A 26,296-nucleotide genomic window follows, 5' to 3' on the forward strand; every position below is an offset into this window, starting at 1 on the left:
CATCAGGGTTTCGCCACTGGCAAATGAAGTTGATTGTGCAATGCAAAAACAGGAATTTCGGGTTTTTATTTCCAAATTAATAACCACAGCTTCCCTTCGTAGTTCCAGCCTTGCTGTTGGTTATTCCAGTGACACACTTTTGTCTGAAAGCAATTAGTCCAAACAAAACATTCTTTTTAGGCTTCCAGTCTTTATTGTACTTTGAATCCAAATATTTCTCAATTAAAAACAAATAGTGTAGATATTGGCAATATGATAAATATTAGGACACAGTTATTTATATACCTATTTGAAATAGTGTGATTATTTACATCTCTTCAGCGATTTTAAGTTGAATCGGAATTGCTCTCATGATTTCGGGGGGGGGGGGGGGGGGGGGGGGGGGGGGGGGGATGCATGATTCATTGCTTTAGGACAGCTGAATTTCGTTTTCAACCCAGTAGCTAGGATTACAGATATGATGTAAAGCTTTTCTAGTCATTGGCATAAATGATTATACTTAGGTAGTCATCTCAGAAGGGCATAATCACGGCAGGACCAACCAGCAAAAAGGACACTTGCAGTCCCACACATTTACATGCTGTTGTGCCACATAGATAAAGCACGGAAGTGACGCCACAGAGCAAGTCCACCTTAATGGAATCATATCCATTATTACACCTGGTGTCACAAGAAGACCTTTGATACGGAGTAGCTTACTTCATTCTTTTAAACTCAGTCTCTTCATACCACACGTGTTTGATGGGACAAATGTTTAGTCTCAGTATTAAGAGCTAGATAGCAACAGTTAAGAATATTAAACAAATGGGAGTAATTTCTATCCTTATTCCATCAACACACAAGAATTCGCCATATTATATTTTATTGAACAGCTGAGTAGTAGTGACTAAAACCACTGGAAGGGAAACAATTATCTCCAAACGCCTGCATCCACCCTCACACACACTGAGGATGCTGTTAAGGTACTGCTGTCCTGTCCCCATTCTGATGACAGATGTAGATTGTTCTTCATGACCAGCAGCGATTTCAAGTTTCATGAATAAAGCACCACTTTTATACTGGTTTATTATGCTTCACTCAGTGTGCTTTGAAGATATCAAATAACATAGCCATTTCAATACAGAGCTGCGTTAATGTACAAGACTAAATAAGGACAAGCCATTGCAGGTGAGCTAGGGGTCCAGTCAGGCAGCAATCAAAATATGCTTAAAAGACACATTAAAATGACCTTGAAATGTATGACAGATCAGAGGCCTTAATGCTAAGGCCAAACCATACGATTTCAGTATCTCTAGATACACCAGAAGCAGATAGATAATGAATTCTTGGAAAATTCAAAGTGCCTCCTTTTTAATCAGGTTGCAGGAATCAAAAGGCCGCTCTTGTATTGTGTGATTAAAAAAAAAAAAAAAGAAAGAAAAAGTATAATTTGTTTGCAGGGTGAGACTCCTCTCATAGCTTAGGGTCCGAGAGACAGCAGAGCTAGCATGCTGTGCTTCAAAGAGCAGGGGTGATGGTTTAACAAGAGCCTGGCTGCCTCTGCCTCAACTCATGTCAAGACCCAGATCAGAGAACCTTGAAAGGAGACATCCCCTCTGTGGTTTGGACTGCAACACAGACCCAGCAGGCCGGGAACGCAACTGCCACAGCTAGTCTGCAGCAGGAGGAACCCCATCAGTGCGCTTTTCTCAATGGATCCATTCTTCACAGGTGGCATAAGGGCACAGGATTCATTAGACAAGCATGTCATGTATTGCACTGTGTGCACATCACACTGTCATAATATGTTTGCATTTACCTCAGCACAGAGGGATTATCGGGGACAACGCTAGTGTCCCCTTAATGTCTAAACAGTTAGTACATTTCATCATATACACCTTGGAACGCTTTGGTTGAAACAAGATGTGCATTTGGCTTTTTTTATTATTATTTCTGACTGTTCTTGTGGGTAACAGAAATGTTTGTTTACCTATGCATTTGAGGGCACTTCTAACATTCTGTTCGTCCAGTGAGAGGATCTATCGCCACTTATATTCCTCTTTGTTCCAGACTAGTAAACTAAGTTCAAAAATCAGTAGGCCACCCGCTCCAGGGAGGAAGTCTCTCAGGTCACTCTTCTGACAAGGCTTTTGGCTCTAGTTGACAAGATACGAGACAAAAATCAAATAAAACACGGGGAAGGTAGGTTTAATAATGTTAACTCTGTGGAGTCTTCTGTCACTGAAGTAGCTTCGTGTGTGCGTTCGAGTGTCTCTATTTGCCATATACGTTTCAGTGCGTGTCCGTTAGCATCAGTGCTGCTCAGTTTGTGTCCATGTGGTCATCGGCTACTTCAGGAGCTCCTCCCAGAGAGGCAGAGGGCTGAGGCTTGGAGGGGGCTTCCTCATCTCTGCGTTGGTAAAATAGCACGTAGGCTGCTTTAGTCTGCGAGGAGAGGACAAGGATAGGATTACCCTACACAACTGGGACACTTGACACCGAGGACAGAAAGACAAGAAGGCTGGAGACTTCTCTACATCAGACATCATTCATTGGCTACTTTTGAACACAGGCAATGACAAATATCTCCTGCGAGGTTCAACTACAATTACAGGACAGATTCATGAACATCGACAAGGGGTAAAAGCTCACCACAATCTGATCCTCTGAGGCAGACGAAACACTGCTGTCGTCAAAGTAATGCCACTTGCCATCCACTTTATTCTTGCCATAAGCTGTGTCTGTTAGACAGAGGGAAGGGAGTGATATCAAACACCTATTCATTCATACCATTTGTGTTTACTCAGGAAGAGATAAAAAATATTGTTAACAGCCAAGTCCTCATTCACAATGCATGGAGTGAGCAGATAAAAAAAAAATAAAAAAAAATACTGATAGTGATCCTCAAAGATAATGGTACGGGGAAAGGCACTTTGCCCTATTAAAGTGTAATCAATTACAAACAGTTTTACAGAAACACAGTGTTGGTCTGGCACCTCTAGTCTTGAAACACTGTGTATGTCTTTCAATTTACAAGACCAAAACAAATAGTACTGGCCTAGGAATTAGAGATTATGGTGAAAATGAAATGGTTTTATGTTAATATAACCTATTAACTGCAGTTTTAGGCATGTGCGAGTGACAATGAGTGTGTCAGTGTGTTTTAAGAGATTAAAGAGAGATGGAGGGAAAAGTTAACAATGACTTACAGTGGCCCCCTCCCATTCCGCCATAGTGGTTTGAGACAGCAATGAGGTCATATATGTAGGGGCCAGCCTTGGGATCGCACACAAACTCAGACATGTTCAGGTCCCTGAGAAAGAAAACACCATCAGCCGCAGCAAACAAAAAAACTGCCACACTGGACCTGAGAGATTCATAAAGTCACACAGCAAAGAGGAACTTGTGGTGCAATAATACTAGATTCTTTGAGAATCACACTTAAATGAAGGACACAACAGATGGGCCTATGTTTGAGGCAACCTAAGTAAGCATGAGTCAGCGTTCTTGATGCAGGATTTCAGCTCTTCAGTAACATTTTCTGTTCTGCTTCCTGGTTTCTGGTGGATCAGGTTCCTCAACAGAGGCCAGTAAGTGGTGAAAACACAGTGCAAAGAATACACAGGTAGCCGTTACGCCATACAGCCATGAGGCCACTTCTCTATTTCGCAACAGAGGGAAATCTGTGTTCTGCCAACTGAAAAAAGCATTTGAATGATTCATGCAGAGTTGAAAGGTCCTTTTGTTAGTTGTTAAGTTGCCCAACCAAAATAGATAAGGCAAGTAATTTGTCCTTTGGAGTGTGACGTCAGTTCTCCCAGTCCAATTCTCTTAAATGGAAAATTATTTCCTCATTCCCTTATTTCCTTGTACAGTTTGCACATCAGCTCCCTCTGGTGTACAAGTCCTATCAATACGGATGCTAAGGATGTCAATTTTGCCTTTTAAAATCCAACTAATAGAGATATAGGAGGGGGAGTTTATTCCCAGAAAATCTTTAGCAGAAACAGTAAAGATTACAGCATTGTTTTCCTCAGAACAAACTGTCTTGACCATCTGTCAAGTTCAAGAAATCCTGCCAGCATACCTGATGGGAAAGTCCACCACTGTGTCCAGCTTGTCCCTCCAGCATCGGTTGTAGGAGAAACGCTTTAGGTGGACTACCAGAATGCGAGGCAATGACCACAAGTCAAACTTTTTTGTGGCCTGTTGGTGTTTCTTGCATGTGGGACAATACCTGCATAAACAAGAGAGGTAATGCTGATATGACAACGACAATGAAAGAGCAAAAAAAGAGCCACAGCAACAACAAAAAAAACGTGGAGTCTTCTAGTGGAGTATAATGGTAACAACTCCAATGGTTTAATACTGAGTCAGACTTGAGTTGTTGTGAACCTTTACCATGGATCGTGTTCTCCAAGTGTCTCCATGGTTGTGAAGAGCTCGATGCATTCCCTCAGAGCCACGGTGGCCTTCTTTTTTTGGGGCTGCAGCATGCTCTCATGCTTCTCATATGCCTACACACACACACACACACACAAACACACACACACACACACACAAACAACAGAGAGAAAATTAGGCATATCCTGTCGCAAGATGACCTCACAGATGCTTGAGGAATTTGACTATCTCTGATAAATATTAAATCCACTGACCTCGGCTTCCTGATCATCGTAACACAGTTTCTTTGAGTCCGAGTCCCAGTCGATCGCCACTGTGGAATGTGCTGCAGAGAAAAGAGGAAAGGGGGGTTTGTCACCTCAACTACAACACAAAGCGGCTTTGTAAAAATAAAGCTATACAAAGCAATGCAATTCGTTCAAAATATTCAGTTTAAAAAAAAAACATAACACTGACGATTGAGTTTGAGGACATTTCCGTCACAAGGCAGTGGGCTAATGTTGGCTGTCCCATAAGAGTTGACCATGCTGAAAGTGAAGAGCTTGGGTGGTGTGGAGCACAGCTTGGCCGAGGTGCCTTTAGGCCCATTTTCCAAGTCAGAAGTCTCCTCTTCCTCCTCTTCCGACTGGCCATTCTCTGGCTCAGGACTCACCTGGTGGTCCATGGCCTCCTCCTCACCTGAACAGATACAGACATCCATGAAATCATATGTCAAGCACTTTTTCATATGAATGAATTTGGCTATTATGGATGAATTGGAACTGCCTAAAAAGTAAACAGTACAACTTTCTATCTGCTACAATCAGTGTTTCCTTTACATTAATTTAGATGTGGTGCCTCCCCACAGCTGCAATATTGTCCCCACAGCTAGAAAAATGAAAATTCAACTTATCCACCCCCCCTCCTCGAAACATAAATAAACAATTTCTATTACAGCAGCTGTCCATATATTACAAATAAGAGACATTCTAAAACTGCAGCACCTACTGGAACTGATCCTGAAATGGGCCTAGGAGGGAACATTGATCTCAGAGCCAAAATTACCTCCCATCACCCCACATCTACAAATAAATGCTACAGGAAACACTGTATGATTCATGCTGGGAGCTTACCATCACATAGCCCATTAGGCCCGTTGCAGGTCCCTGAGTGGTTGCTGCTGTTACTGGAGCTGGCGCTGCAGGAGGCCCCGTCCGACAGGGGGCTGCCACAGCCGCTCAGGCTGGCATTGAGGCTAGATGATGTGGAACATTCAGGGGCCTGGCTACAGCTGGCGAAGGTGGCTGAGGCTGAGGCTGAGGCCCTGCTTTCAGTACAGGGGCTCTGGGAGGGCTTTACATAGCGTCTGCAACAGGGAACAGAAGACAGCTGATTAAAATATGTGTTCGCCTGAATCGAACACAATAAGGACTCACTTGGCGTGGGGAGGTAGGTAGTGTGGAGATTATTGGTCGGACATTATCCTCATGCGGCAAACATTGGCTATGGCTACACTTGTCATTTCAATGTGATTTTTGAGATCTAGTTCTACAGGTTGGATTTTATGAGATCATATCATGTCCACACTTGACATGAAAATAGCTGTTAGGCGTTTCCTGTGTCTGTCTTCAGTTAAATCTGCTTCTGCATTATTTTTTCCCCTCTCTCCCTCTCCATTTATAATTTGAGCCTGACTACTTCCAGACCTGTCACTTGCAACATCCTGGAATTATTGCCCTGCTGACTGGATGATAAAAGTTGAACTGAAACGAAAGTGTAACCACAGCCGTGTATTATGCAGTCTTCCGCATTCCACTCCACACAGTACGTACTCACCCAATCCTCTCCAGGATCTTGTCATACAGCACATCTGCTATGAGGTTGTGTCTGGGCACGGTGATGAGTAGAGGCTGGCCAAATAGCATGGTGCCCGTGGAGCCTCCGCCATGTTTGGAGTGGCGCTCCCTGAAATACACAGGCAGGTTCATCCTCTCGCTGTCCTCCTCCTGCACCTCATACCTGCAAAAAGCATCACAAACACAACACACACATTAAACCCCAATCACTGTGTCTGACTGATCTCATTCTTTAGTCTACAACAAGACTTACACAAAGATGTCATCTTTCTCCATGATTTGGTTGAGGCCATCATCCCGTCTGTAAATTTTATGGAACCTGTGATTGTAAACGTCAGCCACCACCATCTAGAAAGACATAAGAGAATTGCTAAGTTAGCAGATATTGGTGCCATTTCAACCAAAGATTGAACACAAATGGCTGATGGTATAGACTTGACTTTATTCTGCTAGTGTAAGAGTGAAGTTCTCACATTCTCAGGAGGGATTCCACAGAGTCTGGACAAGGCGCTGCACAGGTCTGTCACTGAACCCAGCTTGGGGACCACCACTCGGTACTGCCAGAGAGAGAGAATAAAGAGAGGCATTATGATCTCAGTCAGTGAACCGCTTCGTTAACTGCCGGAGCACTCGGAAATCCAATACCCATCAACAGCGAGCACAAAAACAGCTCTGTTTGTAAGACTTGAAATGCTAAATAGCACATCTACTGTAATATACAGTACATACAACCATAACACATCCAGGCAGTAACACATAGCAATAGTAGAGCCAGAAAAATGTAAACATTAGACAGACACAAACAATTATCTGCACATAAACACATTTCATGAAACTGACAAAGACCCCACCACTGCTCTGATTCTCAGAGCTGCCTTAGCACTATGTGCAACATAAAAAGCACAGTAAGTTCATGTAGACAATGTAAAGATCACCATAACCTTCCAACTGTCATTTTAGACAATGACAAGTTGATAAAAGAGCTTATTTGCTAAAAAGTCAGAGTATCGTTTTGAAGTCATTTGACATTTTGAGGGCTCTGGGGCGCTGGAAGATCTGATCAAGACTGTCAGAGCATTTCTATCTCCAACATTTCATCTTACTCCAAACTATGACTACAGTGCGACTCAGGTTCAAGAGGGAATCACTCATATACTGCATTGCTGATGTCAGGAAAGTTCTAAGTATTATGCCGGATATAAAAATTGAGAGAGACAGGGGTAAAGCATTGTGAATTGATAACTGCTTAATGACAGGTTTCAGTGCTACAAGTATCGTCTCTGAACCCTTTACTGATACTTATAAGGAAATTCATTTTTCACTTGCCCCCCTCCACATGGAGGCAAGAGTGCAGGAACAACTACAGTACAGTGGAGCAGGTAGGGATTGAATGTGTTGCTCAGGGCGGATGCTTGCCGACACAGGGGCTTGAACCTGGGTTCTCTGGTTAAAGGGAGGCCTCCCAAATCACTACACCACCCTGAACATGTGTTTCAGAGTGGGAGGGCTATTCTGACAACCAGCTTAGCTTTTCATACTGCATTGAATGAGTACTTGGATACATACAGGCCCTAGTCTGATTACCATCTCACCTGTGTGGGTCTGGACTGAGGGTCTGATCGCACTAGGAAAACCTCCATAGTGCGGTCCTTCTTCATGGGCAGAGGCAGCGTGAGGTAGCAGAATGGGTCAAAGGTTACAGACACCTTGGAGCACTCTGGGCACACCAAAGTGGATTTGAAGAGGCCGTGGAAAATGTCAACTATGACAGAGTCGTTGCGCAAGCGGTGGTTAGTCCAGGCTTCCTTGGCAACAATCTGCAATTCCACAACCAAAGGAAAAAAATAAAAAATAAATAAATAAATAGAGACATACATTTATTGGACTGCATTTTAAAGCCCAAATATAGAATTTCTTTTGTCAGATATGGTTATATGCACACAAACTTGTTAAGTGTGCAACTTGATTAAACAATGCAAATATAACCAAACAGTTTACAGTCAATCCGATAAATCAAAACACAAAGAAAGCAAGTAGTAGGGGCATCATACTCCTGCATTAGATTGAGCCTTTAAACAATGTTTTTAGTCATTTGAGACAAAAACTGCTACAGAAACACTACATGACCAAAAGTACATTGATGTTAAAACCAAGACCTACATCGTGTAATGCCATTTCATGTGTATGTGCTGTACCTCATCTGGACGGCCCTCTGCATCCCTCAGGGCCAGATAAGGCTTCTTTTTGACACGGTTCAGATCTTCATGGAGCCCGTCCAGCAGGAAGGCCAACAGCTCCTGGGAGTCCTGCTGCTGGTAGCCTGAAAACTGGGGGGCGAAGCGTCCAACCTGGGTCTGGAAATAATACGGTAGCGGTTCTCAACTTTGTCCATAATCAAAAGATTATGATTAAATAATTTTCATCTGTATTTCCTGTTTAATTTTTGGTGGATGTGGGGGGTTATATTTTGGATTCTGAGACCCAGATTTGCTCATGGACTCACTCCAGGATCACTTTCAGGAAGTGCTGCAGTTTAAGAAAGGCTCTTATTTGGACATTTACATCATGGTATCTGGACAATTGTTCTGTAATTGCATTATTTTTTCTTTTGGAGAGCAGGGGAGCTAAGCAAAAAGGACAGATGATTTTCTATTTGTGGGGGCAATCTTCCAGCTGTGGTGGTGGTGGTGGGGGGGGGGGGGGGGCACTGCAGCTTAATGAATGTAAACAAAAAAAACAGATTTTAGATGGGATTTGGTTGGTGCAACTCACTTTGAAGGTACGTGGGGCCACATAGCTGCTGCGGCTGAGCCACATCTGCTTGACCAAATCAGCATAAGACTCTGCAATCTCCCCCCTCATTCCCAGGGGATTCTCCCGGTTAATCTCTGCCTCATACTGGTCATTCAGGAAGTATTCTGTGAGTGAGGATGCATTGCTCAGGCACTGGAGAAAGAGTGTGGGGGGGGGGAAAGAGGATTATGTGGACAAAATACCTAAAAACCATGCTAATTGTGTCCTGCTTTCAAATACATTTCTCCTAGTCTCTTTTCTTCTCTAAGTCAATTGTTGGGCACACATAACAACCGTTGTATAAGTGTTTTACCTGGAGGGCAGAGTTCATGAAGCATGTGTTGCCCAAATTACTGAGACCACACAGGCCAGGCTGCGACTGTGACTCTCTGTAGTTGTAGGAGGAGCTGTATGAATTGTAGCCCCCCAATCTGTTGGAAAAAAAGAACTGTCATTGTTGAGCTGCGGAGGCCATACAAGGAACTGCATGACAACACTTCATGTAAAAATATTGAAACAAGCAGGCCACTTATGATACATGGATACAATTTGTCATTAAACAAACTTTCATTTTTATAGAACAGGGTGGCATTTTTGCATGCATACCTCCATGAGTTTATGAGCTATCACGATTGTTATATTGACTTCACCTGCTGGCTGTCATCACCACACTCTTGCTTTCATTTTTAAAACTCAGTGTAAAACCAGCGATTTAGATTCTGAACAAAGACATGCCTGGATACTGGTAGTGACCACAGACCCCCATGGCAGTTAATGTATTAAGTTTAAGAAATCATGGAATTAAAAAGTTATATCAAGTGAAGTCTCCTTTACCATATTCAGATTTTATCCAGATTTATCTGTTTTTTTGGGGTTTTTTTACACTTACCATTAAACTGTGTTTCCGGTACACATTGAAATTTTATTGAGCTTTTAAGTACATAATGGTAATCGACAACAAACTAACTGTATAATATAATTGTTATATATATATTATATATAATTATATAATATAAATATTACTGTTTCTTTGTCACTTTGACTGTCAAATCACCTCCTGAGGTGGTTTGGGCAATCAGAATGCCATCAATCATCAAATTTTCTCTCTAATTTACTACATTTTCTGTAATGTCCGATAGAAACAATTATGAGTACTCTGAGCACTATTCTTCATATTGACTAATTTGACCATGATAGTCTATTCTAGAGTAAGCTGTGGCAAAACACATCTGCATTGTTCATCTAATCAAATTGCATCCTCCCATCCAATTTTGAGAAATAATTGATGAGCTCCTCAGTACCAATACTCAGCTCTGGGTAGCAGTGGCCTTCATCGATACCAAATGCAAGCATCTTAGGGCCACTTATTATTTATGCTTTTTCCGCTGCACTAATGTGCCTGTGCTGTACTGTACCCATGCTGTTACAGTATGTTTTTCCATTATATACTGTTTACAGTTCAGTATGGTTAGGGTACAGTAAACGCGTGCCGATATAGCACCCTTATGTTTCTGATACCAGCCCACTTGGGTCATGATAGGTCGAGACAAAACATAAACAAATAATGGAAAGCAACAATGGAAAACAGAAGAAATGCAAGTGCTAATCACAATATGGGCCGATGAGAAAGTGCACAACGATCTTAATTCTGCAGTGCGCAATGGAAAAATGTTTTCAACAATAAGTGAAGACATGGGTGTCGGTCATGTGGAAATACTGAAAGTCTTTTCAGAATAGTAACAAATGAAGGAGACTACGGTAGCTAGGGGGGAAACAAGCAAGTAACCACGTTAATTTGGGTTAACCGCTCCCTATAGTTACATGTATGTTCAGAACAGAGTCCCATACGACCAAAACTGCAATGGAACACCAATGGGTGCCCATGCTGTGCCAAACCATACTCAGGCCCAGCTTGGGTACAGCACAGCACTGGTACAGTGGAAAAAAAATGGGAAGGGAGGACCAGTCGCAACCTCTAAGAGTCTGACAATAGCTCTTACCTGTTGCCAGAGGAGGTGCTGTTGTTCAGTGTGTAGCCAGGGTTACTGCTGCTGTCTCCGTTGGTTACCGTTGAGGAGATGGTTGCTGTCGAGTTGGAGGAGAGTTTTGGGGAGGTAGTGAAATTCCTGGATGGGGTTGCACTGGATCTGGTAAGCAAAAGCAAAGCCATGTTTCAGACACGCACATTTATAAAATTAGTTCAGAATTTCAATGCTGTGACATGAATCAGAATGGTAAAACTTGAATATCTGTACCATCTATACTATTTATCACCTTGTCCTGAATAACTAAAAACAACAAGGTATTCGCTTACTTGGGATGAGAGGCTTGTCTGGGCCATGTGCCATCCTCATTCTTGCGTTCAATCACAAGCACCTGTGGGAAAACAAGCCGAATGAGAGCCAAGCCACCATGATTGACCTACATGTCAGAGCTATCATGTCCGGGGCTTGAAATGAATACTATCAACCAGCGAAATCCTGAATTTTAGCGGTGGCTGATACTTCGATCAATTGCACTTGCTGCTTTGATGAGTAATTAGCCCGTCTGCGACCAGTTTTTTTTTTCCAATTTTGAAAACTATTTGAGTACAATAGATGCTGTGGTTAACAGACATGTTTGTTTTGTTCCCTGATCATAACAATACTCTATAGAACATCATCAATAGAATATTATATCTGAGTGACCTGGTGCATAGGATGATAAATGTTTTAGCTTAGTAGTGATGTATAAAAAAAAACATCAGCGAGACACTTAGCACACATACAGTATATCATATATACACAGTGAGAACCAATAACTCGGTGGGCTGTGGTTTTCATTTTTGGAAATGTGGAAGAGGCAGGTGTATCAGTTATCTCACAAGGTTATTTGAGTAACACAGCTCTACTCTACCTGTCCCTGGAAGAGACCAGCATCCTGTACAGTGCTGTCTGGCTTGTTCAGCTGCTCATATGTGTTGCTCATGTATTTGTTCCAGAGCCGCGTCTCCTTCTCTGATGGGATTTCAAAGAGCGACCTCATCTCCTTCTCTATGGTATCTGAAAAAAGGGAATTTGTAACATTGCTGATTTATTCACACAAAAACACCGCTAATAACTGACTGAAAGGATAGAAATTTAAATCTACAGTTAGCAATTTATCAGGTTAGTTTCAATGCCAGTTGGCTGTTTTCAGCAGACATGTTGCATCCATAGAACACTAATTCAGACACTCACCTATAGTGTCAGCTTTACTGAAATGACGTGTGACCACGTTGTCCATGTTGTCATTCTCACACAAGTTCAACTCCAACAAATACACCTCCACCTTACAGTGCTTGACAAACATGCCATGTTCAACCACCTAGAGCAAAAAATATATTGTTAGGAGGCCAGTCAATAAGTAAATAGTCAAAATGAAAGATGTCTGAAACAGAATTACCTTCCTGACAATAGGTGTCTGGCCCTCCAGGCAACCATACCAGCTGACAAGCTTGTTCCATGCCTCAGTAGGTACAAGGACATAGTCAAGCTCATCTATAAGGTGCTCTTTCAGGACTTGGGTCTCATGGTCTTTACAAAGGAGATATGACAAAATGATGCATTACATAACAGGTAAACTCATACAATGTTTAAGATTTAATATCTCTCAAAATGACAGCTTTACCTGAGAACAGCCCAGAGTTATCAATAGGTCCTGGATAGAGGCTATGTTCTCCAACATTGTACATGTCCCAGCTGTCAAATCCCACATACTTCTTCCACTGTTTGAACCACCGGCTGTCTATTAGAAACCTAAAAACAAAAGATTGGTAATAGTGAATGACAGAGATACATTTCATACAAATATATTGAAGAACGCAATAAGAGCATTTACATTATGGACTACTTTCACTTTCTCTTATTGGGATAGTGTGTCCTGAATCTTTTGCACCCACACTTCTTAAAGGAATGTTTGCTCATCTGATTTTGGATAAGCAAGGAGAGGAAAGGGCCCAAAGGTGACAGGACCTATGGGATGTAGCAAGAAACCTTGAGACTTTACACTGTAATGTATTGGGAAGAATTCAACCTTCTATCAAGCCAGAACATTATGCAACACTGAACAAACTGCCTTGTGCCTCAGGTCGCATTTGCAGATATAGTAACAGCAAGCTAGAATGCCTTAATCTCATCACAAGTGAGAATCTCCTTTACTACATAAGCTTGTTAGCAAGAATTCACATAGTAAGGAGGTAGTCCGTGGAATAAAATGCATTCTATGAGATCACTGTCAGAGGAATTACTGCAATAGCTTTAACTGAAATGCCTGTAAAGTAATGTAAAATAATGCTTGACCTTTAACTTCAGGCTCATTTCCCCAAGCTATGTGACAGTGTTTATGTGCCTGTGGGAAACCCAATCACAAATATATCACTTCTGCTGGAGTATAATTTGATGATCAGTAATGGTGCCCCACTTAGTACTTTCACTTTCTATATAGTGTTTGAAGGCTGGAGACCTTGTTTGTCAAATCTCAACATCTATGTAGAACATGTTAGCCAGGTAGCAAGTAGCTTGCTAGTTAAATAAATTGGGCCTGTCCTTCCCTGGGTGCCCGGCTCCAGTGACAAAGAAGCCGGTGAGATGGCTCGCTTATAGGACAACATTTGCCTGTTGTAACATTTGCTGAGCTGAAGCCTCTTCTATACTTCTGTTTGCATTCAACCCAGGCCTGTGTGATCTTAATAATCTGAAACAATATGGTAACATATGTAGCTAGCCAGCCAAGTAGCATGGAGGGTAACTTCAACTGGCATGTCACTACAAGTAACGACGTTGCGTAGTATTCTTTTCAATCGAACCATTTCCTTATCATTAGCTAGGAACCGGTTTGACTGGCAGGAGCATTCTCCATCGGAAGCCAGGGCCTATCATACCAGCCGGCTAGCAAGCCAACACATTAGCTAACGTCAGCTAACTTGCAACAAAATTAATGTTAACGTTACAGTAAATGTACAAATGAGTCAGTTAGCTAGCAACGTTGGCTTGCTAGCTTACAACCCGTAGCTACGACTACGGGTACCGTTCTTCAACACACAAACTGCAAAGTCGGGTTTGGTGTGAGTGCAGAACGTTAGCTGGTCACAATATCAGCAGCGGCAGCAGCTCTCGATTTCAGAGGGCGTCGTTAGCTAGCTAACGCTAGCGTGTTAGTATTTCCCGTTTCTGATTAGCTTGCTAGCTAGCAAGCTAGGTAATGTTAGCCGTTACGGATTCTTACCATTCGTCGCCCTTTCGTAGAGTTGTTTTCAGAAGTGATCCAATTGTCTGTTTTTGACTTTCAGTTGAAGGTGTCGGCATCTGAGCAGCTACCGGCTCCGAGTCGGAGTCTGCCGCGCTACCCGACTCGGGTCCGCCTCCCTCGGCCATCATGCAGTGAGTGTGCCGGTATCGTGAACGCGCGGTTGAGGACTCGCACTTGAACGAGCTCACAGCGTTGCTGACTAGAATCGTTCTTCCTCTATGGTTAGAACACAGTCGAGTCCGCTGCGGCTGCTCCCTGGTGAGACTTTTCTTTCAGCACCACAGCCAAACCAATGGCACCAATGAAAGTAATCACAGCTAACCCTGACCCTAAAGGGCAAGGTATCCCTGGCCAGCATTGTACCAAGAAGGGTTTACGGTACCATCCATGTACTGCCTTAACTACTGCCGAGGTTCCTCTGGTGCATCTGTCAATAAATCTCAACACTGTCTCCAGATGCAATCTGTTGAATGCCACATGTGTAAAATTATACGTCTGACTGATATTGATCAAATTCTACATTGGCATGTTCATGTTGAAAATAAAAATTGCTGTAGGTGTGTGTGTGGTGCATTGAAATAAATAAATAAAACTGCACATCTAGTCAAAACAGGCTTTATACAAAACACAGGGAATAGTTACAAAATAAATTGTCTAAATAAATATTTCAAAAACACTAAATTCAAACCACACAACAAACATGTTTTTTGCCAGAACCCAGACAGTTTTAAATCTAGGTCCAACATCAGTCAAGCAGCTGATGTGAAACAGCTGCTGTATCTATGATCTGACAGAGGAGTGATTAAAGTGGAATGAAATAAACATCTTTCACAACCACAGATCTGTAAAATGGTACCAATTGTGTCATGATATTTAAACAAGATGGTACATTTGATCATGTAGATAACACCAATAGATCATGACTTCAGAAAAAAAAACAAGTTCACATTCTATTAACTAATGACATGATAATGGTAATGATAGCATATAATTACAAGCTACTAATAATGCATTTCATTAAGCCAAAAGCCACTTAATTTTTTTCCCAAAATTTTCTCACTTGTCTCAAAAATGAAACAACAAAACTATACTTTCTAATTTGTAATAGACAGCAGCAGAACCAGTGTATTAGGTAATTTCAGGGAGTTAATTGAAAGCAGACAATAACAAAATGAAGCTACTAAATGTGAGAGGACAATGACCATACATAAGTGAATGTAAACTTTGCATAAGGTGAAGGGACTTGTCCCATCTCTATGTAATGAACCTAAAAAAAAAATCCTCCCTGCAATGAACAAAAATCAAACTGAAGCTTCCCAGTAGAAATGAACAGGCAGTCAGAAGATGCCGGTCGGCAGTTCCTTGCTAAACATCCCATCAAGGTCCAGCTCCCTGCTCATCAGCTCCTCCTCTACACTCTCCAGCGCCCACTGATGGTCGGTCAGTTCAAGTGCCTCCCACTCCGCCTGAAACCAAGGAAAAAACCTCGCATGAGCAAATGAGCTAAATCCATCCTTGTGAATTAATTATATGGACACTTTATACCTTGAAAGCTTTATTTGTATCTGCAGGCATGGCCATGGCGGCGCCGCTCATCTGCTCCTGCATGATCCTGGACTGATCTGCACCTGTGGGGACGGCATCACATAGCTAACGCAATCAACATCTGGGAATGGAATATAAACAATGCTCTGAAGGTAAAACTGTTTCACTTTGAGTGCTGCCACTGATATGGCACTATAGAGTCTCAAACTAAAAGACAATTCATCAATTTGTAAATATCATTGATCAGGACTAATCTGTATATAAATTTTAGCTCAATGAATACAAGAATGGCTTTTCCCACGCTAACAAGAGTTCATCTGGTGCAACACATGCAAACATTTTCATGTTCTCTCCTCACACTTTATATAATCTGATACACCAAACAAATTGAAGACAGGTAAGATTACCATTATCTTGGCCCAGGATTAATGAGTACATGCTTCTCAGTCCAAACACGTTCAGGAAATACCACGATGCTGAGCTCACCCTAGAAGAAGAGTCAAACGGCACAAGCGTGAGGGTCACACACGACTAGCTCAAGCATTTTGAGAATGTCCGATAATGAATATATCACAACAACTCTGTTTTATCAGTTTACCAGGAAGCATCCAGTGAGAGCAGCTCTATTCCTTGCTGCAGCATGGGCTTGAAGCGGAGAGTAAGAGGGAAGGGAACCTTGGCTGTGTGGGACAGACAGTACAGAGAGAACTTTAAAGGAAGAGTTTCCATTTAAACAATCTACTATCTGACAGCAGACCAAACTAGATGACATTTTTGCTCATGACACAGGCACATGATCTGTAAGTGAGTGAGACCCTTACTTGTTACAAATCCTGAAAAGGTCCAATTGATCCAGCCTCCAATGAGGATCATGGGAAGCACATTGGTCACATTGCCTTTCATCATGTCTGTCAGCATACTGGGATCTGAATAAACACACAATTAGCAGAAAAGATTATGGACTATGGATTATGGCACAAAGGGTTGCAACACCCCATCCTAAATTCTTAAACAAAAAGATTACCTGTCATTGGAGAGGGGGGAACAACCTTTCTTTTGGTCTTCTTGAAGAATCCATCTTCTTGATTATTGAAGTAGAACTTCCTCATCAAGAAAGACTAAAACACAGATAGAGTTTCAATAAAATTGTCTTACACAACCTAGTCCTTGCAGATAAAAGCTAAGACCAGTGGTTTTGTGTAGAGCGATTTGCGATTTAACTCATATGTTACAAACAATGTGATTTTTATTACACTAAATACTCTAAATGAGTACAATTTGAGCTGCACCACACAGATCCAAAAATACTATTTCCTACCTGTTTCGGAATGTATTTCCCATTCTCTCTCAGAATTCTGCTGCGGATCAGAACCTGGCTGGATTTTGAGATGGAACAAAACATGTTTATGCAAATGAATTGCAAGTCTTTTTCAAATACTGTGATCCACCACACTATTGGTTGCATGTATCTCGTAGATTATCATACCTGTCCGAGACCTGTTCTAACGTCAACTTCTTGTCACTTTGAAGAAGAATAGAAACATAATGCCGAATCACCCCGACCAGGAAAGTAATGAAGACAATGGGCAACACCACCCAGAGTCGAATATTGGAGTCCAGTAGAAGCTCCGGCTCAGCCATGTAGCCTGCTGGTCTGACTAATAAAGCAAAGACAACACAGCAAAGCAGGTATATGAGACAGAGCGTCCCAAATCTGGTAATACAACGTTCAGTACATAATAAACACAATTGCCTAGCTTATTGTGCGTCCCTCCTATCCCTGTATCAGCGCTATGTGAGGCCTGCTGATTATGATGGTTTAGTAAATTACCAACAAGCAGTGTAACGTTATGCTAGCGTTGTTCATCACACGGTGTAAATCAGAGGGATGGGCTGTTACTCTCAGCTAGCTAGTTAACGCTAGACAGCAAGGTTTATCTAACTAAACAGCTCATTTTAGCTCCATGCCACAAACTGGCAGATCTTGCTAGTTAGTTTAATAAGCCGGTAGCGTTACAATGCAGTAAACTATGTTACAGAATAGCTAACGCTAGTGATCCGCTAATGTTAGCCAACAGGCTACGTTGCTTCCTTTACTGCTCAGGTCGCAGGTGTTGGGAGTTGGCGAGTCGTCTTACCACGGTAATCACAGATGCTTATCTCAGTCGTGAGAGACGCGAAACTGTTTCGCTGTGTAAATTAGATCCTCTCGATATTGTTAATTAAACCACTAGCTTCAACAGATCGCATCCGCCACTACAGCCATTGCGCCGTGTTGACTCCAGGGGGAGAAATTGATGAGAGCAGATTCTGTTAGCACATCCGCATCACACACACTGGGACTACAGCGACACCCGGTGGTGATGGATGGAACAGCCAGTGTTCCTCTGCCAGTGGTTTCCAAAGTGGGGTCCACCGGGGGTCCTTGAGGGGGTTCCAGGAGGCCAACAGCAAAATGAGATGTAGTACTACCATACTATTATTTAACTGCCTGGAAGTTACCGCAATGAGAGAATGTATAAAGATGACTATTGTGATCATGTGTTTCATAATTATGCTTTTAAACGACGGCAAAACCTGCCCAGTTGGTATGTCACCGCCCGGCAGGGAGACATTACATGAGCGCACACTAAGTATCCCCAGTATCCACTGTTGAAAAAGGTAGATGTAGCTACCGTAATTCAAGTTCAAGCATTGAGGATTTTTTTGTGGGTTCAACTTTAAATTCATTTAAGTTCATTTATTTATATAGCCCTTCATCACAAGCATGTGTCAAAGGACTTTACAAAGAATGAGCCTACCTAGATCTAATTAATCAATACTCAATCACAGAACAAAATGATGTAATACAGTATGCAACAAAATAAAACACAAGGAAGCAAAACGAAGCACAGCAAACAAAATAGCCTGTGGGGGATTTAAAACCACATCAGTGCCAGCACTGCAAGTGGAGATGAAGGAAATGCCATAAGATCTCAGAAGACAACAGTTATGTCATATATTTGGTTAATTTGCAAGGACACCAAACAGACCATCGTGCAGTAGCCATTACTGACCCCTGTGGGGAATAAGCAAACAAAAGTTTTGTGAAGGAGATGGCAAGTGAGACTGGAACAGTAAAGAGACCACTGTTGCCCTTCCAGCTATGCCACCCTGGCTGTTACCTCAAACACAAACAGTGATAAATACTGAAATGCTAAATATAAGAGATGAGGACAAGGTACAGAACATTATGAAAATTATGAAATTATAGTGAATGTTTACATTATAAATATTTTGTAGGTATATGGTTTTTGCAAACATACACAGACAAGACAATACACATACACAAGACAGGAAGAATCTCCGCTGCTTTTGAAATAAAGGATTCACCAAGATTAGCTGATGGTCTGTCTGTGTTTTCTTATGAATTGATGGCTATGACAGTTGCCTTGCAATGGAGGGAGCCGGGGGGAAGTTTGACCTGAGAAGGTGGTAATTTGTTCTGATCTTTATGCAGCTTTAATGAGCTTGTAATTTTTCACTTCAAGCAGTAGACAGGATATCTTGTTTGAAATTTTAACATCATTGTTTGGAATTCAAAGGATGGGATTATAAAGTTAATATGGAGGCGGACAATGTGCAAAGCAGGCCTTAAATATAGATAATATTCAGCTTGATGTTAGAAAGTCATTAATTATTTATTTATTTATTGAAAAACATTTTGTCTTTAGGGGTAGAGGTAAAGTCCCATCATGCCGAGCAGAGTGGGCACCAGGCCCAGACACACCAGGGGGAACACATCGTTCACCATTTTCTGCCATGGTGTTTGCTGGATCAGGGAAATTACCTCCACCTCAAACTCAAGAGCAGCATCACCTAGGACAGGACAAACCCTTGATCACGCTCTGTATCTGTGTGTGTGTGTGTGTGTGTGTTCATGTTTAGTACATTAAATCTTAGGAGGTATATCCTTTTTTCCATTATGCAAGGGAATAGTGGCCTTGATTTTTTGAAGAAACACAAACACAAACACATTATTTTGAGAAAGCATTTCCTAGACTCCATCACAAAAATCTTTATCATAGTATTTTTTAAGTGATTCATGATATTCAAAGTGAATCTATTGTGCCGGCTTTTCCTCACAGTGGACCTTTACTTGTAACTTACCCTTCATAAACACCGACCAAGCTTTGCTCCAGACCTGATAAGAAAATCACATGTAGGAAGTCAATCAGCAAAGCAAGCACACATACATACATACGTCAATTTGTTACAGATATGGCGAGTTGACGATCGCTCACTGTTTCTAGAAAATTTTCATAAACGGATCCAAATAAATGTTCAAATATTGATCATCTGAGGAGGTGTATTTTGGGTTTAGTACAAGATAATGTATGCTGTCTACAGGTATGGTGGGTAACTGTGTGGAGTGTGAAACCATGATCAGAAACTAAATTCCCATTACAAGTCACTGATTATCAATTAAATCAAAATGAGACAAAGGTGCTATTTCTTGCTAGAAATGGACCTCTTGGGCTGCCTGCTCTCTGGGCCCACTGACATATCTTGCTGGCAGCCTGAGTCCCAGCCAACTTTGTTAGCCTATCTATAGGCCCTATCCATTCTACTTTATCTTGTTGCAAACATTGATAACTCAAAACTTGCTAGGTAGCTGTAAATAAAACGGCTATACCATTACTAAGATTACTGTGTCCCTTTTGAGAGGTGTATTGCAGTCAGATAAAACTAACGTCAATAAAACAAAGCAGGAGATGGTGGGATTATGCCAAAGAAGGGAGCTGAAAAAGGTGGAGAGGGTAAACTGGCTGGGAAGACAGAAGAGGAGAGGCTCCTCTACATGCAGCAGAGGAAGAGACGGACAAAAAGGAAGAGGAAATACATACACAATTCCTTAAAGTCAGTCAGACACGGCATACATACAAATCCATTATAAAATCTACCCTAACAGTAAAGAAAATGTCCTGGTTTCAAGTCTGCATGTTCTACTCTTTTGTTAGTAGCTCTATATATACCTTCCACTTAAACCCATTTCTCTTCCTTTGAAATCAGGAAAAGTTGCAGAAGGAAGAGAAGAACAGCGCTGTCAACTTGCACAAGTTGAACCAGGGTGGCGAGCTCTGCTTGGCCAGACACGTGATGCTGAGCTGCACAGTGAGAGGCTGCTGGACTGCAAGGACAGTGTTATTAAGGTGACTTCATGCTCTAACTCCTGCTGGATTCCCAAATGAAAATTGCTTTTGATGGTGTTGTTTGCCTTGATATCAGTGTTTGAGTGTGTTGTACATGTGTCATTATAATCTCAATATCTCACTCCATCATTCCGTCTATTGCAGTGTTTGGTGAGTGAGCTAAATGAGGTGGAGCAGCAGTCGGCCCAGGCTCTCCGCTCTCACCAGCAGCGAGTGGAGCAGCTGCTGGCTCTGCAGACGGGGAGGCTGCCGTCCCTGCAGCAATAGTGGAGCAGCGGGCTGGAGGAGCTGAGTTCCACCAAACAACAAATGCATTTGAACCAATGATCAAAGATTTGACAGTAGAGTGCAACTTTGGTTCATCATGTCCTCGGAGTGAATTTCTTAGTCCCATATTGTTTTGTTTTGTCTGTCCTGTCACCTCTGGGCAGGTCTCATGTAAGACATTCCAATCTCAATGAGACCAACTTGTTTGAGCAGAGAGTTAAATCAAAGCTTCCACCTCACTGGTCTGATTTCCCAGAACTCAGCGTGCTGCGGGCGAAGTGAAGCTCTAGCCAGAGGGAAAGTGAGGTGGCAGCACAAGCGCTGAGAGCCAAGAGGGACGAGGTGACCCTGCAGACTGGCCAGCTCGAGGCCCAGCTGAGCCGGGCCCGTGCAGCAGAGAGGAGCCGGCTTACCAAGCTCGCCGTTCAGAGCGACGCTGCTGCCAACAAACTGCAGGGAGTCGCTGCTAAGGTGTTTATCTCTCTAAGTCATTTGTCTACTGTGGTAACACCAACACTGCCTTCCAACTTCTACAACATTTTCACTTGGCACCCATTCCCGTTTCTGTCTAGTGATATTTATCTTTTTACTCTTTGCTTGTTGTTGTGCTCTCTGTGGTGTGATCCAGGGGGAGAAGATTTTACGTCTCGCTGAGATGTGCCGCGAGAAAGAAAGAGTGTGAAAAAGTCCTGCCATTCGACACTTCCTCTTCCTAACTACGGAGGAACAAAGCCAGGAAAGATTGACTGCAACAGAGCAACCATCTGAAGAACTAGCCAAGGTAGCTAGTGATTCTGCTACAGTCAATGTGTAACGTACATGTAATATAACTGTTGCTTAAAGTATGCTTTTTAAATGTCCAACACTTTAATCTTTGTGACTCCACCTTTAGGCAATGCTGGACTACCCGGTTCTGGCAGCGCTACCATAAGGTTCTGCTGGTCTGGGGAGAAAGAAAAAGGTTCTGAAACGAGAGAACTGGCAGCTACAGGTTCTTCTGTGTCAGCACCTGGGTGGCATTTCTGTCAGTGATGAAACCATCGCTGTACCGGCACCTACTGACAGACAGCGCAAACATTGCACTGTCACTGAAGCTGCACACATAAAAAACCGAACTGTAATAGAGACCAACAGTGGAAACAAAAAGCATATCTGTTACTCGGCCACAGTATTGTCTATATGTGGACTTGAGAAAACACAGTTGAAGTTTAAAGAATGATGTCTATTGTATTTTCAAGAAACCCTTTACTCCTTGTCTTGATGTACCTGTTAAATGGCATGTATTAATATGAAATAAACAAAATGGACATTATAAAACACAAATACTTTTTTTTTTTTTTCATTTTATTTAAATAATTTTGTGCCTTGTACTCATTTCTTCTTGCTCTTCTTATCCTTTGCCTTCTTCTTGCCGGACTTCTGGTCGTTGGCCTTTTTGTAGAGGTAAAGTCCCACCATGCCGAGCAGAGTGGGCACCAGGCCCAGACACAGCAGGGGGAACACATCGTTCACCATTTTCTGCCATGGTGTTTGCTGGATCAGGGAAATTACCTCCACCTCAAACTCAAGAGCAGCATCACCTAGGACAGGACAAACCCTTGATCACGCTCTGTATCTGTGTGTGTGTGTGTGTGTGTGTGTGTGTGTGTGTGTGTTTGTGTTTAGTACCTGGAATCGTAGGAAGGTATCCTTTTTTTCCATATGCAAGGTGTGGTGGAATAGTGGTCTTGATTTTTTGCCTGAACGATAAAGAAACACAAACACATTCACAGTATTTTGAGAAAGCATTTCCTAGATTCCATCACACAAATCTTTATCATAGTATTTTTTTTGTGAAAGTGAATCTATTGCTCCACCTTTTCCTCACAGTGGACCTTTACTTTTAACTTACCCTTCACAAACACCGACCAAGCTTTGCTCCAGACCTGATAAGAAAATCACATGTAGAGAGTCAATCAGCAAAGCAAGCACACATACCCGGCGTGCACACAACTGGCTGGGGTTAGCTCCTATGTAACCTGACCAAACAGACGCTGATTGAGCAACACAGCCTGCACAAAACTGTAGATTTACCAGGAATAACCGTCCTCTTCCCCAGCTCGACGACAAGAGGCTCCCGGGACAGCGATGAGTCTATCACCTTCCCATCCATCAGTTTACCCTGGTCAGCACATTAGACAAGAGGCATAAACTGATTAAATGAATTCTGTCAAAGAAAATATTCAGAGCCAGTTCACAGCTTGACAAGCTGAATGTATTTTAATTGCAGATTACTGGAGGGGTCATCCGCAGTTAGTTGGTGCATACTTGATAGGGGTGGGGCTAATTTATTTGATATATTTTTATTTAAAATACATGAATAATCCTGAAATAAGATGAGATAATAAAGAATTACAATTTATTTTAGTAGAAATAGAAGAAAACCTGAAACTTTTTGTGATTTTGCCATATTTTGCACCTTAATAGGGCAACATATCCTGGGAGATACAATTTCTAAAATCTAAAAATAGCACAATATTTGATTTATTTTTTGTTTTTGTTTGTTATTTAAGGTAAAATGAGCTAAAAACAAACTACTTTTCATTACTTATTTTACTGTTGTACCTGTTTATGGGTTAAATAAAAACATTTCAATTAATACAATTGTGAATTTTTTAAATAATATTTTAGAACATGAACTTCTGTCGAGACTGACTGCATACTACAGGCCCACAGTGGCAGAAACATCCAGCAGCCTATCCACGGGTGAACTGCTGGACTGCTGCCGAGTACTGACAGAGCCGGACTGCTGACGTGTTGCACCTCCCATCACTCTGCATAGTAGCATGTCTGGCACGCCGAGGAGAGGCGAGGTTTCCACACACGGGACGAAGCAACACAAACCAAACTCACAGAAACAACTTCATAATCTGTCGCATTTTCACACAGAAGGCTCTTAGTTAGCTGCCGAGATTTGCGCCTTTAAGTTATTCATAAGTTTCACTGTATGTAAATGCACACAACACCGCGGTATGTCCACATGGTGCAGGCAGACGGTGCCACATAGACAACAACTGCGTTCGTCAGCAGCAGGGCAGGTTTCACTGCAAATGATTGTAACAGCAGGATAGCCAGATGTTTTTTTTTTTTTTTCTTTATCCTTTGCAACGTTCAACGGGACACTACATCTAGTCGGAGTGTGCACTGAAGAAGTGATTCGCGCGCCTCTTTCCCTTACCGTGTAGTGGATTTGCAGTGTGTCTCCCATTTCGGAAAGTACAGAGCAAGTTTCGGGTTTCACCTTGAGACAAAAAAAAAAGTTGCATCAGTTGGACATTGTTGCATGAATACATCGACAGTCTTGACAGTGGGTGCTACATTGTGTTATAGCTGTAACTGTGCGGTCGGGCTGCGTTACATGCTTACAAATGTGTCCCACCACTCACCAAGGTCTCCACCAGCAGCTCCTCGATTACATTTTGTTCGTCTTGTGCGAGAACACAAGTGAAAGCTGCGAGCACCAGCAGAATCGCCCCAGTCTTCATCGTAAAGGCGAACTTCTGGGGGGGGGAAATCACTACGGTCCAACTTCCGTCCGCTCTTCTCGCTCCAGCACGAGTCGACAGGGGGAATAACGCACCGAGCAGCCAGCCGGTCAAAAGTAGCTCAGCGCCAGGTAATGCTGATGTGTTATTATACAGCAGTGATAAGGGCTAGCCGGCCGTGGACGTTGTCCCAACACCTGGAGCGCCCCGAAGTGCCCGCCTCAAGCATCCCATAAGTCTGTCTGTCTGTGGTGGGTGGGGAACGGAAGCGTCGCTCCTCAGAGCCGCTGGAGGGCGGTGCAGCCTGTCTTCTGCAAGGCCCGAGCTCGACGGTGGAGACCGGGACACCCATGGTACTGTAGACCAGTGGTTCTCAACGTGGGGTCCGGGGACCACCAGGGGTCCTTGAGGGGGTTCCAGGGGGTCCCCAGCAAATTGATGAATTGTTCAACTTCACCATTATATCATTTACAAGAAGTTAACACAGTTACAGAATGTAGAAGAATGATTATCATAGTTTCACTGTTATCTTTGCCTACAACACAGATAGTCACAGAATTCTGGACAAAATCATATCTAACAATAAAAATATTCTCAGATTTGGGTCCGAGAGACAAATGGGGGTCCATGGCCATTATGCGTACTAACTTAGGGGTCCTTGATATGAAAAAGGTTGAAAATCACTGCCCATAGACATTGTTTAAAGGGAGGTTGTGCTGTATTGTTGCCACGTTGCTATTCCATCGCTTTACCAGAAGTGTTGGCTGCAGATATGTTGAATATCACAGATTCATATGGAGTGCAGTTCCAACCCGGAAGCGAGGGATTGTCACCAGATGTTAGGAATCCCACTTTTCCCTCACCTCTGACTCAGCCTGTCATCACTTTTTCTGAGTGTCAGTGAAATTGCTGTCGTTTACATAACTTTATATTTCCATTGTCAGACTGCAAAGCCATGAAAGTGGCTGGTTTCAGGCTCACAAAATGCTAACAGGCCAGGAATTATGTTGAATTGGTGTGATCTCAAAAAGATAAAATAATAGTGAACCAGTTAAGGTTAGCACCCGGTAATTCTGTGAACTTTCGTACAACCAATTTTGCAAATGCCAAAAAGTTGCTTTGTACATTTCTGCACTACAAAGACACAAAACTGTCCCAAAACAGCCTGAGAAATATTATTCGTACATCACATTAACCAGCTATCATTAGCTGTAGTTAGCCAGTACAAATTTCAGTGGTTGAATACAAGTTGATTTTAATGGTCATTCATTTGTTTCTCAAAAATAACAGAATATGCGACAGAGGACAAGACAAAGGTGCCATAGTGTTGGACTGAGGAAAAGTTGAGACAGCTTCAATGGGAAGACGTGTGAATTTTAACACTGAATGTGGAATCTCTTTAGTGTGTTTGCCTTCCCTTTCTTTCCAATCACATCCTTCCCCTCCATCCCTTTCTATATGATCACATACCCAACATGTCACCATAATA

General features: G+C 42.3%; 3 protein-coding genes and 1 pseudogene across 3 annotated transcripts; 1 reads left to right on the forward strand and 3 right to left on the reverse strand.

Moving 5' to 3' along the window:
• Nucleotides 1–845: 845 nt before the first annotated feature.
• usp4 (ubiquitin specific peptidase 4 (proto-oncogene)) lies at nt 846–14,407 on the reverse strand. The gene is made up of 22 exons (XM_071925944.2): nt 14,256–14,407; nt 12,660–12,787; nt 12,435–12,565; nt 12,230–12,356; nt 11,907–12,052; nt 11,326–11,387; nt 11,012–11,158; nt 9,325–9,442; nt 8,991–9,164; nt 8,414–8,572; nt 7,811–8,035; nt 6,692–6,775; nt 6,472–6,566; nt 6,199–6,381; nt 5,496–5,728; nt 4,840–5,061; nt 4,638–4,708; nt 4,381–4,496; nt 4,067–4,216; nt 3,189–3,292; nt 2,632–2,720; nt 846–2,424 (listed from the first exon to the last, which is right to left on the reverse strand). Exons 1-22 carry the CDS (start codon nt 14,405–14,407, stop codon nt 2,302–2,304), a joined length of 3,039 nt encoding a protein of 1,012 aa, XP_071782045.2. The 3' UTR covers nt 846–2,301.
• A 471-nt stretch (nt 14,408–14,878) lies between these two features.
• emc3 (ER membrane protein complex subunit 3) lies at nt 14,879–18,100 on the reverse strand. Its single transcript, XM_071925889.2, has 9 exons — nt 17,963–18,100; nt 17,311–17,482; nt 17,143–17,200; nt 16,849–16,942; nt 16,646–16,750; nt 16,423–16,504; nt 16,232–16,311; nt 15,825–15,907; nt 14,879–15,745 (listed from the first exon to the last, which is right to left on the reverse strand). Exons 2-9 carry the CDS (start codon nt 17,463–17,465, stop codon nt 15,617–15,619), a joined length of 786 nt encoding a protein of 261 aa, XP_071781990.1. The 5' UTR covers nt 17,466–17,482; nt 17,963–18,100; the 3' UTR covers nt 14,879–15,616.
• A 2,489-nt stretch (nt 18,101–20,589) lies between these two features.
• LOC139932232 (dynein regulatory complex subunit 2-like) lies at nt 20,590–22,488 on the forward strand (annotated as a pseudogene).
• A 133-nt stretch (nt 22,489–22,621) lies between these two features.
• Nucleotides 22,622–25,052, reverse strand: fkbp11 (FKBP prolyl isomerase 11). Its single transcript, XM_071925924.2, has 6 exons — nt 24,709–25,052; nt 24,501–24,563; nt 23,357–23,444; nt 23,175–23,208; nt 22,952–23,022; nt 22,622–22,863 (listed from the first exon to the last, which is right to left on the reverse strand). Exons 1-6 carry the CDS (start codon nt 24,805–24,807, stop codon nt 22,655–22,657), a joined length of 564 nt encoding a protein of 187 aa, XP_071782025.1. The 5' UTR covers nt 24,808–25,052; the 3' UTR covers nt 22,622–22,654.
• Between the last annotated feature and the right edge of the window lie 1,244 nt (nt 25,053–26,296).

The sequence above is a fragment of the Centroberyx gerrardi genome, chromosome 5 (genome assembly GCF_048128805.1).
Source record: "Centroberyx gerrardi isolate f3 chromosome 5, fCenGer3.hap1.cur.20231027, whole genome shotgun sequence".
Taxonomy (NCBI): domain Eukaryota; kingdom Metazoa; phylum Chordata; class Actinopteri; order Beryciformes; family Berycidae; genus Centroberyx; species Centroberyx gerrardi.

Bases quoted from the DNA above. Each gene is read 5' to 3' on its own strand.
- usp4 (XM_071925944.2), bottom strand. From the start codon at position 14,407: ATGATGGCCGAGGGAGGCGGACCCGAGTCGGGTAGCGCGGCAGACTCC. The intron at 12,357-12,434 runs GTAATTCTGTTT...TTTTTGCTCTAG, and splicing joins AGACACCTATTGTCAGGAAG to GTGGTTGAACATGGCATGTT. The intron at 5,062-5,495 runs GTAAGCTCCCAG...GTATCTGTTCAG, and splicing joins GCCTAATGGGCTATGTGATG to GTGAGGAGGAGGCCATGGAC.
- emc3 (XM_071925889.2), bottom strand. From the start codon at position 17,465: ATGGCTGAGCCGGAGCTTCTACTGGACTCCAATATTCGACTCTGGGTG. The intron at 17,201-17,310 runs GTATGATAATCT...CTCAAAATCCAG, and splicing joins TTAGAACAGGTCTCGGACAG to CCAGGTTCTGATCCGCAGCA. The intron at 15,746-15,824 runs GTATAAAGTGTC...CCTTGGTTTCAG, and splicing joins ATACAAATAAAGCTTTCAAG to GCGGAGTGGGAGGCACTTGA.
- fkbp11 (XM_071925924.2), bottom strand. From the start codon at position 24,807: ATGAAGACTGGGGCGATTCTGCTGGTGCTCGCAGCTTTCACTTGTGTT. The intron at 24,564-24,708 runs GTGAGTGGTGGG...TTTTGTCTCAAG, and splicing joins AGCTGCTGGTGGAGACCTTG to GTGAAACCCGAAACTTGCTC. The intron at 23,209-23,356 runs GTAAATCTACAG...TTTTCTTATCAG, and splicing joins GAAGAGGACGGTTATTCCTG to GTCTGGAGCAAAGCTTGGTC.